The sequence below is a fragment of the Nipponia nippon genome, unplaced genomic scaffold (assembly GCF_047370975.1).
Source record: "Nipponia nippon isolate SJK-2023a ecotype South Korea unplaced genomic scaffold, ASM4737097v1 scaffold_9, whole genome shotgun sequence".
NCBI classification, from domain to species: Eukaryota; Metazoa; Chordata; class Aves; order Pelecaniformes; family Threskiornithidae; genus Nipponia; species Nipponia nippon.
In genome coordinates, this window is record NW_028262413.1 from 49,013,092 (window position 1) to 49,026,462 (window position 13,371).

At 49.1% G+C, this 13,371-nt stretch overlaps 1 protein-coding gene across 1 annotated transcript; it reads right to left on the reverse strand.

Moving 5' to 3' along the window:
* Positions 1-390: 390 nt before the first annotated feature.
* On the reverse strand, positions 391-12,872 carry WDR76 (WD repeat domain 76). The gene is made up of 13 exons (XM_087744039.1): positions 12,783-12,872; positions 12,221-12,517; positions 11,331-11,423; positions 9,693-9,748; positions 8,723-8,834; positions 7,842-7,943; positions 7,712-7,755; positions 7,468-7,621; positions 5,458-5,610; positions 3,879-4,093; positions 3,222-3,374; positions 1,687-1,740; positions 391-789 (listed from the first exon to the last, which is right to left on the reverse strand). Exons 1-13 carry the CDS (start codon positions 12,849-12,851, stop codon positions 534-536), a joined length of 1,758 nt encoding a protein of 585 aa, XP_087600165.1. The 5' UTR covers positions 12,852-12,872; the 3' UTR covers positions 391-533.
* Between the last annotated feature and the right edge of the window lie 499 nt (positions 12,873-13,371).

Here is a 13,371-nt window from a genome sequence, read left to right on the forward strand (position 1 = left end):
CGACAACTCCTAACCACGGAGCCTCCCCAGAAGCCGTGCCCAGTGGCAGCAGCCTGCGCGGAGCCCTTCCTTCTGCCTCCAGCAAGGATCTAATGAGACATCAGACATCTTACTTAAGGGAAAAATTGTGCTGAAGAGATGGATGCTGAACACTTACCAGCCTTAAGAGATTACGGGAGCACCACACGAGCCGGGAGAGAATAAGCGCTCCCCATTCTCTGATGAAAATCATTAAGTGCCTCAAACACGTAGCAAGTATCCCACGGACCCAACGTTTTTTCTTTTTTTGAAAAATGACTTCAGTATTGGGGGAAAATATCTATTTTGGTACAAACTGGCTGTCGTAGCAGGATTAATATATTTTTGTAATTAAAGAAGAGAATGCCAAAGGTAGTTTAGAAGATTTATTTTAAAGCTTTTAAAATACACCTTTGTCCTGAGAAAATACAGTTAGCTTAGGAACAGCTTAATACGGATTAAACAAATTTAATGCAAAAAGGAAAAAAAAAAAATATATATCTAAGCCACTTTTTTTACTCTTTGAACACATGAAGGCGGCCACTGGAGTTGCCACCCACTAAGATGTTCTTACTGGGATGAATCACGTTAATGGAGCACACGGAGCCAAGGCAGTCAATGTTATAAAAAGAGTGCAACAACTTTCCAGTATCTTGGAAGACTTCTATTTGTCTTGGCCGTGCCATACTGCCCACCACGAAGCAGTCTTCCTGTTTAGGGTCCCATATTGCTCTGAACCTGGTTAACCAGCGCCCCGTGTTATTGTTATGTCTTCAGAGAAACAAACAGGGAGGAAAAGAAAGAGAGAAACATTCCTCTTACTGAATCCAGTATTTTTAAGTATCGTCACTGATGTCCTATTTGCTTAAACCCATCTGCCTCGCCTTCTAAACCCTCAGCGATGGTGGGGTGGGACAAAGAAACCTAACGGAGCAAGAAGATAAAGCAGAGGGCACTCTGACACAAGTCATTATTAGTCAAAGCAGTTATGCTTCATGGTTGCGTATTTCAGTAAAAAATAGGACAAAAATGCATCAAGGCTTTCGACAAACTGCAAACTAAGAATTTTCAAGCCAGTCACTGATCTAGTTCCAGCTCCTCAGCAAACCAACCCTGACGATGATTCGCCCTTCTGGAGCACAAAGGTGTTTTACAAGTCTTGAGACTCTACCCAAACCCGTGCACTTTACCATTAAGAAGTGACCTTTGATATTTAAAAAATGCACAAAGAAAAGGCATTCTGAAACAAAACACGTTTCAAAAGTCACAAAAGGGTCCGTCCCCGCTACGCGGGCGGACATCAAAGCTTCCCTGCAGCCTTTGTGACTCAGAGCAGGTAGGGCCAGTGGTGCTTCATGAACGAAAGCCACCGTGGGCACCCGTGAGGACCAGGGCGAACGCTCAGGCTGGGAGGGTCCTAGGGCTGCTCTCGCTTCCGCGGCTGCCCGCCAGCCCGAGGCTGGCTGGAAACGCAACGCCCCACGCGCTCTGCACACCCATCGCTTCTGCCACGAGTGCGTACACTCGCTTATACACCTAAGCGTATATACTCCGTTATACACTTTATAAGCTTATACACTCGAGTGCCCGCACAACACTTATGCCACAAGTGCACGTGAGCGGGACGGCCGCAGCGTGCCGTCCTCAGCCCCGCTGCGTTCAGCTTACCTGATGGTACTGAGAACTGCGACTGTCGATGACAAAGAGGTGGTGTCATAGACCCTGTAACACAAAATGGCGCGTTAATAAAGCATGCACGCGTTAAAAAAGGCAGCCCTTTCCTCAGAAAGCGCCTTGCACCGATCAGCGCAGGCCAGACCGCGCAAGAGTCTGGAATACAGTAACGAACAGGGCAGACACGCAGCTCAGATGTAAGCACCAACATTCCAGTTGCAGTTATTACATTTGCTTTTTTAATTGGATTTGCTTTTAGCTGGAACTGAAGGCCATCCTTTCTGAAAGCTGTTGTAGGAAGAGCGCCGAGCGGCTGGCTAGGAGAAAGGAAAGGCTCCCCAGCCCCGTACCCTGCCCACCCGCCGCTGCGCAGAAGGCTGCCCGGGGAAGCGCAAGAGAATGGAAACCCGCGAGTGAAACCCTGCCACTGACAGCTTCCAGCGCCAGGACTTCCTCGGGCAGGCGTGAGCTCGACTGACAGAGAAACCACCAGCAGATCGCCCGTGCTGGGCTCTCCTTCACCCCCCATAAACCTTTAGGATCCCAAAGCCCCTAGGGTTCAACGCGCTGCTGAGTTAAAAAGCTGCTTTCTTTTTTCTTTGGAGGAGGCAGTGAATAAACGATCCTATATCCCTTTTCTCCATTCTGTCGAGCACAAATATTCTGGTTTGCTCATATCCATTTTGTTAGCGCCAAGGATTTACAATTTTCATAACCAAGCCTACTACAGAGGACAAATCTTCAATTATCTCTAGTAAATACGTTACAGGAAAGAAAGCATTACAGCAACGCAGAACCCCCACAAAAGAACGCCTTCCTGTGTATGTGGAAAGGGAAGAAAGAAAATCGGATTTCCAGACAAAACGTATAATGCTACAACTGTTCAGGTTCTTGCCAGAATATACGTAGTTACCCCGTCTTTTAAAAACACGGGCAATCTGCAGAGTCGAGGCCTGATCTCAACCTGGCTTTAACTGGGCCCCCCGTTTTGTACCTGCTATTCTGTGGTACAATTTAGGACTTCTGAACATGTACAGGGCAAATATGCAGATGCATTCAGGTATTTCCACAAACAGACTACCTACATTATGGTCACAAAACTACAAAGTAGAAAGAAAAACTAGACCTCTGCTACAACACAACTCAGAGCAGTTTAAATTATCAAATGGTAGCCTAGTTACAAAAGAGCTGATATTATCACACTTTTAAGTACCAGCAGTTAAAAATAAATTCAGTTTCTAAGCATTTTGTATTTGTATTCAGGAGCCAGCTTTTGGGTTGGTTGGTTGGTTGGTTGTTCTTAAAGACTAACAGCACCTGTGTATTTCACTGTTCACTATTAAATATTCTTCAGGAAACCCCAAAAAATCATGCAACACTACAAATGCCGGTGCAAGTAAATCTAATTTTAAAAAGTGATAATGACAGAAAGCTCTCAATGATGGACAATGCAGATAGGAAATAATAATACAAAATAATAATAAAAATACCATTTTCCATAAAGACTATTCCTCCCTGTGTGGTCTTACCTCAGCTTATCATCAGCACACACCGTCACGACTCTGTTGCCAGTTCCAGGTGAGAAATAGGCAGAAGCAACACTTCTCGTGTGGCCTTTAAGATTGCTCACAGGCTGGTTCCCCTTAGGCTTCAGGTATCGAACGTCATAAATACAAACATCCCTGCAACACACACCACACACAACGCTTTACAAGGTGACAGTTAAATAAGCATTCTCCACTTACCAAAAAACGCTCAAGAGACACTGCGGGTTTTACGTGAGCTGCGTTCAGAATTTTACTTCAGCAGTGCACGTTCACTCAAGCGGCCAGCGGCTCCAAAGGATTCCGAGGGCACCAAACCCAGCCCGAGCCAACAGCTCGGTAAAATCCCTCCACACTGCGATCTGTCAAAAACCACAGTGACTCCTAAGCCCACTTTGTACCTGTTACCAAAAGGTGAAGGAAAATCATGCTGTATCGCATTTTAAATCCTGCTAAAAACTAAAAACTTGTTTTCTAAAAAGGTCAAGAAAGCTTTGACTATGCACTGAGGCTGACAAATTGTCTGCCTCATCGGCAGCCGCTCCTGCCCTCCAAACGTGCCGTTTATAGCCGGCTTCAGGCACCACTGCAGACGGAACACTGAGAACACAGAATAACTGCCGTTTGTTTTGAGCTGCGTACACTGAGCCAGCAGCAATGAAGTACTGTTTATTCACTGGGTGAACGTGGACTGTCCTCGTTCTCGTGAAGCCGATGTCTGCAGAAAGCTCTGACGACGTCCCTGGTGTCCGTCTGTCCACAACGGCAACGTTGCCGTCCCAGCGTCCTACTATGGCGGTGGAGGCATTATCTTCCAGGAAGTCAAAGGAAGATAAGTTTTCTTCACTTCTGCATACCTGAGCACAGAAAAGGTCAAATGTAACCAAAACCGTTCAACAAAATATACCGAGTTGTTGGTAATACCCCAAACACTCCGTGGGCTGCAGATTTCATGCTTTCCCTTTTTACTACACTAAAAACACTAATGAGGACTACCTGATTTGATAGCTCCAGCCTTAGCTATCCATGTAGGTAACCTTTCCGTAAAACTGGCGTGCCTTCCACAGAGGAGATAATTAACCATCCAAAACAAACCGGCAGCAACATTCTCCGACTTCTCCGTCGGAACTCTCACCTCTGTGTTCCAGTAATCAAACGGCCGTTACCCTCGAGGGCATACTGAGCGAGGATTAACGATACCGTTCCTTTCTCCAGTGCTATAGAAACCTTTAGTTGGGTGCAGAAATGTGAATTTGGCTTCCTATAATTCGGGAGATGAGTCAGGACGTCAAGCCATCTTATCCCATGGAAGTTTCCTCTCGAAGCAGCAATTAGCCACAGGTATAATAACGCTGCAGGAAAACCTCCACCTTGCAGCTCTCTCTAGGCGTGCAGACCCCCCCCGTTAGCAGCTGTATTCTTTCCAATGGCAGTCACGCTCCTAGAGGCGTCACAAGGCTGTGTAAGCTGGCATAAGGTAAATGGAGCAGGAGAACGGCATTTCTCTTCCCCCGACCTCTAAAGACACATTCTTGCAAGCATTTGCCCCAAGAAAGAGCCCCCCCAGACCCTCCTGACCAACCAACGAGCAGCTGGCCCGCCTGCAACCCCACCAAAACGACGGTGCCTGTAAGGGCTGGGGAAAAAAAGCCTTAAACTGTTGTAGCTTGTTGTATTTCCCCACGCTGGAGAGCTGATCAATGCAGAGGTATCTGTCAAAACCAAGCATCGTGAAAGCTGCTCAGTTAAGCTGTCTGGCTCACCGCGCAGACAGTCACACCGTTTCGCTCACTTGAAGCCTGAGAAAAGCAAAGTCAGCTCATGCTCTATGTTGGTTTACAATGTTTATTTGGGTGGGGATTTTTTGAAAGGTTTAGTTCTTTAAATCGCTCTTGTTTGTCATCGTTAAAAGGCAATGCTTTTGAAAAGAGGCACATATTGCTTAAGTACGGAGATATGAAATTAAATTCAATAATTGCAACTGTCTCTGCAGGAAGGAAATTGCAAGTACCCAAGCTGTTACTGTATTTTATTGACTAGGAAGCATCTCCATAGTTTTATGATGTTAATTAAAGATTACTTCATGTGTCCTTGTGGAAATGGAATCTCGAACTTTCTTGCTAACAAAACAACCAAAAAAATAACAACTTGGGTACAAGACTAAAACTTCACAGCAGCGCATACCAAGAGATTTCCGCAGCACAACTGAGGGAGCACTCACCTCATCAAAGACAGCTCTGGTAACATCCCCACATCGCAGAGTGTCATTGCTTAGAGACAGCAAGTGAGCAGGATTAAACGGAGAAAAATGCATGCAGCTGACCGGATAGTTGTGTGGAGTAAAGGCATGTGCTCCTTCTTCAGACTTACAGTTCTGAAAGACAATTGAGATTCAGTGGACACAGACGCTAATCGCTGTAGTTATTTCTATGGGTTACTGCAACTTTCAAAGCAAAGTCCCCGTTTTTCACGTGTTCTCAGTCTGCTCTGGATAACCGCACGGAGGAGGCAGGAGGGTGCCCGATGCGTGGAGGCATCGGCACAGGCAGCACGGCTGCTGCGGGGCGCAGCGTGCCCAGGCTGACGTCCTACTGCAACGACGGGAGTTGCACCTCCGCAGGGAAGAGAGCACTGCCCTCACACGGACCGCTCGGCACAGCGCTGCTGGGCTACGGCCTCCCTCCCGCCACCATTTTCACCACTATACAAGCAATTTAGCTCAAAAGAGCACTACGAATTTACTCTCCCTGTCAGAATTGTGTTTCCTAATTAGGAAAAGCTGCAATTTCCTGCTGCAATTTAAGCGCACTTCTGTCACTGCAGCATCAGTACTGTATCTGGACATCGATACCGGGCTCTTTTTTACCAACAGAATTGTTTCTCCGTTACCACAGCTGAACACCTTGCTGAGGACCAAACATATGCGTATGCCATTTACATCAAAATACGTACATATTAGGTTACTTAGAACTCAAGCTAGTGCCCCAAAATAGTGTATAGGGATAGCGCCCCAAACTGAATGGAAAGCACAATCCCCTATATCTTCTCTTCTAATTTTGGCATCGTTCAAGCTCTGTTATTTTAAAAGAAAATGAATAGATCATTTTGGAACAAGTACCAGTTAATTCCACAAGGATTACTCTGCTCCCAAACTTGGTCAAGTCCAACTCACTTCAGGAAAGTAAAAAAAAAAATGGGAGAGCAAAAGGGAAAAGAGTAGCTTTAACAGCTCTAGGCTTCCACTGAAATGTCTTTGCAAGGCCACAAAGAGAGCCTGCGGCACCCGGAGACCACAGCCTCCCCGTCACCAGATCACACTCTTCAACAGGCAGCGACCGCAGCTGCACAGGCAGAGCTTCCTAAATTGCATGGAGCATTTTAAACTTCTTTATAATTGAATACGAGTCTCAGAGCTGAATTTAGTTGATCGGTTTGCTGAAGCTGCCAGAGCAGAAACGACTCGAGAGAAACTCGAGAGTTTAGTGGCACTGCGAAAAATGAGAAGATCCGCGTGCGCGTGAACTTCAAGCGGCGGGTCTGGATGAGGTGGGATCAGAGCGGAGGGTGCATGGGGAGGTGACAAAGGTGTAAGTCAAGGGTGCGAGTAAGGATTCTTGCTGCAGAAGTAATTAAGGCAATTCAGAAACAACACCGAGACTATCTGCAAAGCCCTCAGAAGTTTTCAAAGCACCAAAAGCTAAGCTATTTTTCAGAGACAAGGTATGTAAGTATGTGCCGGCAGACATATTGGCATAGCAATTTTATCTCTGCTGTTTGGAAAACCAGCGACTTACTGCAGCTACCCACAATTTGTACAAACTCAAAACCCAAATATGTGAGCATCCGTTTCCCCTCACTCTCCCAAACCTGGTTGTGGTATTGCTACAAAGGTACTGTAATTAGATTCTGAATCTCTCAACCGTGAATTGCAATTTTAACCCTCACTGATAACATTATTTCAGCTAGTGATCCATTTTCTTCCGCGCTGCCCCCAAAAATTACCAGCACAACCTTCTCTGCCACTAAACCTGGGCTCGCCAAAGACCAGACCGACCTTTCGAGCAATCCTGGCGAGCCTCCATTTAACAGACACCCCGGCGTCATCTGCAAGAACGGGGAAAGCCTCAAATACCATCCCGAGCCTGACAAAATGACGCTCCAGGCTGTGCCCCATCTGCGTCCATCCTGCAACAAACAGCTCTGCCAGGCGAAGAGCACGCTGACAACTCACCACATTCCAGAGACCGATCTGCCCGAACTTGTCTCCAGCTGCCACGAAGATGATGCTTTCAGAAGGATGGATAGCCATAGAGCATACTCGATATTTCACCACCTTTTTAATGTTATCTTCACTGAGGACCATGCTGTTCAGGCTGTCTTGGTACCTAGATAACATCATTAAATGTCAGCTATTCAAGAGAAGAAAGAAGGAGAAGACGACAATACCCAGTTTTTAGCTGCTGTCTTTGGATTACCTTTTCATGTCACACGTGTGCTTTTCAGTATCATTAGCTTTCATCTACAGATAGAAGGGAAATATTTATCAGGATTAGAACCCAAGATAAATTACGCTATCCAAAAATAACGACTTGTAACTAACAATACCTCACTTATCCTCATCCATGTAGCCAGTAAGTCCTCTGTCAATTTACTGTTCTCCGTCTGGTCTTCCGGAACCATCGGCAAAGGTCCGGCTGGAACTTGAGGCTGGAATGACAGTAGCAATTTTTGTAACTCGAAACAACTAAAATTACAAATGGGGTGAATTGTTACTTCCCACACACCAGATATTTTGGGAACACACCTGTGACAAGAAATAAACATAACAACAACAAAGTTTGTATCAAACCTTATTACAAAGATAAACAGAAATTTACTGAACACAACAGCAAAGACAAATAGCTACCCTATGTTTGTTCCTCTCCTGATATTCCAAGCAAGGTTGATCTTCAAGAACTGTATTACAAAGATTCAGCTTTATTCTACAGCACCATGGAAGATTTAAATTCCCATCTCTCGGAGCGACAGAATTTTTACTTGTTTCGATATAGCTACTTCAAAAAGGTAGTAAATATTTCAAAGAAAAATAAACCAGATCAAAAGTTACAGTGAAATAACATTAAAATGGAGTAATAAAACTTTGAATTTAAAGCTGCTCAAATCTATGGGCTGTTGAAAAATGCGTAACATTTTACCTCAGGACCCTTCTGATGATCCAAAACTGCACCATTCCATCAACTCGAGTGACAGAATACTGACCGACTGTCAGAGAGGACACGGGAAGCCTGCTAGTCATGATGCTTCAGGGTGAAAGAATTTACCTTTTATCATCGCCACTGTACAACGCACCGTCCCAAACGCCTAAAGGTTTTTACAATAAGCTCAGCAATGACAAGTATTATCCGTCAACTTCACCAGCACCGTTTTTATAAAACTTCTATCTATACGCACACACGTGTCCTCTAACCCTTCCCCGTAACGCTTACATATTCTGGCTGGGCAGGCATCTCCGGCACTGGAATTCCTGACGGTTCTACTCTTTGCAAGCGCATCGATCTTCGACGCACTGGTTCATCTTCTGCCTTTTTAGGCTTAGCTCTAGAAGAATTGAAAACAGTTCAAAATTACAGACACGGTTATGTTAATAAGTTCTCTGCATTTAAGTACAAGACTACAGAGGAGGCTCAGATGTGTAGCTCTAACACCTCGGCCCAGACTCACAGCCTAACTACTTCTGGTTCGCTTTAGGAGGGCTGCGATTACTTTTCCCTTCAGCAATAGCAAAGAACAACAAAAAAAAGCACTTCACAATGCATTTGCGTTTTTGCTTCGCTTGTAATACATCCTGCCCTTGTCGCTCCTCTTCCCAGCCCTCTTTATTTGTAATTCATCTTTCCACTCATTGAGCTAGTCATCTCTTTCCCCTTTCCTTCATCATATATCTTACTCTTTATTTGGGCTTAAGCTCATTTTTCTGCTTTGCCTGGCACTGTTTTGGCACCACCAAATGTCTTGTCTTCTACACTAACTGGTTACCCTATCCCTTGCATCTAGTTCTTCCCCTTCCTTCCCCACATCTTTTCCCCACCACTTGTTTCCATCATTTAACATTTCTTTCTTTAGCCATCATGCCAAAATATGATCGGAAAAAAGAACTGCACTTGAAATACCTTAAGACAAATATCACAAAAAGAACAAATTCTGTCATTTGACAAAAAAGATGTTCATACTGTCATTTTCTATCCAAAGGACGGCAGAGGAGAGGCACTACCTAGAGGAGCGACCTGTTCCTGAGTTCATACAGCTTAAGATAATCAGTTATTCAGATTTAGCTTTACAGGGAGACTCCTCGCTAGCTCTCCCCTTCGCAGTATCAGGTACGTGCAGATGAAGTGCTGAAGCATCCAACACACAACGAAGGTGCAATGATACAAATCTCATATACAGTTATCTTACCTTTTGGTGACGTGGGATTGTCTTTTAGTTGCAATTTGATGAAGTCTTGCAGCTGACTTAATGAGAAAAAAAAAAAAGATTAAAAATATATATAACAGGCATGAAGGATTAACCTGTATGAAATACAGCTATCTAAAGGTGACAATAAACTATATTGCAATTATTTATTACAAGGATAAAAGGGGATTTTTAAGCATCGACCCGTGTTGTGTCCGCTTTGCTTCCATGTGCCAGCAAGAATTCCCCGATTTCTGCGAAGGGCGCGCAGGAGCACAGCACAGCCTGGGTGTTCTGTAGCCCTTCTCTTTACGGAACACAGAAAATACCCTACATGCCACGCACCAGATGCGGACATTTATAGGAGAACCTGTAACCTCCATTCACAGTGTTCTCTCCGCCACATTTTGAAGACAGGCCTTTGGTTCATTTGGACTCCAGAAAAGTTTAGACACGTCCAGCTCGCCGCTAAGACCACTGCTCCGCTGCCACTCCAGCCAAAGCGGCGTCAAGCCGGGCATGAAAAGATTTATCTGCTTCTTGGGGCTGGCAGCCCGCACCGGCCAGCACTAATGGTAACCGAGACGGCTATAGCCCCTTTTGCTGGTCTTGGCTACTCTGCGGTCAGTGCTGCGATTACAGTCAGACTGCCTAGTCTTTCCTGACCTCTCCGAGGATAACTGGAAGAAAAGGAATTATTTTTACTCAAATTTCAGTCTTGGTGGTAAGGAGCCTTGCTGCCTACGAGGCAGGCCCAACCACGTCTTGCAGCCTGGTATAATGAGCAAGCAAGCGTGCAGCCATTCGAGGAGGTAATTCACTCACTGCTGCCAGAAAAGGGATATATTATGAATTAAAAAAAAATAACGATGTAAGAGAATGAAGGAGTGCAGAAAGAAGGGTAGAGATTCGGACCGACTTATGCGATAGCATTTGAAATTCCACTGCCTTAACCTTCTAGACAACTTCTCCAACATGAGAACTGTAACGCCCTTGTGCCCCCCCAGATTAGATACGAGACGGGGAGGGACTCCAGCAGCACCCGCCCCGCCGGCTCTTCCCAAGAGCCTCTCAAGCACAGGGTGGTGAGCTGAACCGCCCCGACAGCCCGAGACCCGGCGCCTCGCAGGACCCCCAGCTAGGTAACCAGCTAACCCGCACGCGCTGCGCCGAAAACGCAGGAGCAGAACGCCCTCCCCGGGGAACGCAGGGGACGGGAGGGGTGGGAGCGCACCTGAGGCAAGCGAGCAGGACGCTGCACGTGCGGCACTCACGCTGCCCACAACGCAAGCGCCTCCGCACGAGCATTTTACCCCAGGGTCGCCTCACCCGGCCCTGCTGGGTCCCGCAGGCGCCAGCGCGGCGGGGTGCCGCCGGTACGGAATACCGCAGGAGCGGAGCTTGGCTTTCTTCGCTTTTTGTAAGTTTAACCCAGGACTTCCCCCTCTTTGGAAAAAGCTAACTAGCAGCACAAAACCCCATTTTTTAATGCAGTCAGGGCAGTCCTGATGCCTCTGAGGTTTTTGTGGCCTTCCTCGGGCACCTGCCGCTGCCAGGGAAGGGTTTCACAACGAGAGGGATGACAGCACAACTATTACACTTGGAGAGCGCGTTTTGATGCTACTTAGAATCTATACAAACCTCATGCAGCTTTAAAGCAGCAAAGAATTTAGCATTTTCTGAAATGTTCTTTAGTCTCTTCCTTTCATAAGCTGATAACTGTGGGTATCCATCCTACAAAAAGAAAAGCCAATTACTCATCGTACAGTTACACGGCCTGCAAGAGATGTCCCAGGCTTCTGGGACGCAAGTCTCTAAACTGATTGTCTGAATTACATAAAAGTGGTTCGACAGATTTGTAAACAAACAAAGAAAATATACAAACCGAGGCGATCCCATATCAATACCCAAACCTGCCCATATAGGTACTGGCCTGCATTACAAAACTTTACTCCCAGCATTAATTCTACAAAAAGGGCAGCTCATCAAAATCTTGCTGGAACGAAAACAATACTGAAGCGACTCAACAAACAACTTAGAACTGCAGCAATACAGCCGACATTGCACATCAACGGAATACAGTCTTAGATCATGTTTATCCTTCATAGAGAAGGTGGACTTGACAAGGCGAAACGATGATTTAAACATAAACGAACATTGACAAAAGCATCCTATCTTATGGCTGCATCCATCCGTACGAACGCCTGGACGGCGGTTACTGCCAGCGCAAGAACAGGCCGCTGCTTTTGCTGCCGGGTTTTAGGTGCTCCGACCGACAGCAAGAGCGGATTTTTCATCCCTTGGACATTCTGAAAGGGTAAAATGAAGCGGTGCGCGGCCAGTCGGAGAGGTTAAAAAGACAAAAAGGATCGCATAAAGAGGAAAAACACTGCCAAAGCGTACTTGGATAAACACAGCAGGCGCGCGCCTCCAGAGCCGCAACCCGCCCCCTTCCCCCGCTGCAGGCGAGGGGCAAACGAGCCCCGGCCGCGGCCGCGGCGGGAGGGCGGCCGGGCCCCGCGGGCACTCACCGGAGCCGCGTCCCCGCCGTCGCTCCCGTCGCTCTCCGCGTCCCAGACGCCGTCCGCGCCGTTGGCGGCCGGGCTGCCCGCGGCGGGGCTCGGCGGCGGCTCCGGGCACAGCCTCTTGCCGGCCGGCGCCCTGCCCTCCGCGCCGCCGTAGGCGCCCAGCAGCCGCTTCTGGGGCAGCCGCCGGCCCCCGACGGCGAGCGGCGTGAGCAGCACCCGCAGCTGCCGCGCCGCGACGGCCCGCCGCTCGCCCTGCTCCGGGCTGAGCTGCGGCTGGGCGGTCCCCGTCGGCGTGGACTCCTGCGGGAGGGAAACCGGCGGCTCGGCGGCGATCCGCGGCCCGGGCCGCGCCCGCGGTGCCTGCCCGCCGCGGCTCCCCCAGCCCCCTCTCCTCACGGAGCCGCCCGCCCCGGCCTCCCCTCTCCTGACGGCCCGGCCCGGCCCGCTCCCGCCCGCCATCCCTGCCCGCTCCCCACCGCCCCGCTTCCCCTCCGCCGCCCCGGGCCGGCCGCTCTCACGGCGGTCCCGTTCCTCCCCCTCCCCCCCCCCCCCCGCCGCCCCGGACCTGCATCCGTTGCCGGCTGCGCGGCGACGGCTCCCCGGGCTCCAGCGTACCGGCCTGCGAGAGCGCCATGGCGGGCCGGGCGGCGGGCCGGGCGCGGGGGCGGAGCGGCCGCTTCCCGCTCCGGCGGGGGCCGGCCCCGGCGAGCTCCCGCCCACGGCGCCTTCCCGCGCGCTGCCATCTTCGGCTCCCGCCCGCGGGGCCCCGCGCCGCTCCCCGCAGTCGCTCGCCGGCGCGATCAGAGTCGCGACAGCCGGGCCGCCGCGGCGGCGAGCAGCGACGTCCTCGCGCTCCGCAAACACGCGCTACAGCCCGGCGGGCTCGGGAGAGGAGAAGCGAGCGTTTGTAACCCCGAGGGCAGCTGAAACGGCCCGAAGGCTCGAAACGGGCCATGAAGTGCGCAAACCAGCCGTCGCGGCCCGAGGGCCTCCGCCCCGTCAAGCGGCGACCGGTTCCTCACCTCCCCTTCACCGCGGCTGTGACGAGCGCGCAGCTGTTCGGGTTGCTGTTAGATTAACAACTAAAGCAGCACAGCTGGGGCAGGGCTCGGCCCTCCCTGGAGGCTCCCCAGCACCTGGGGGAGAAAATGTGA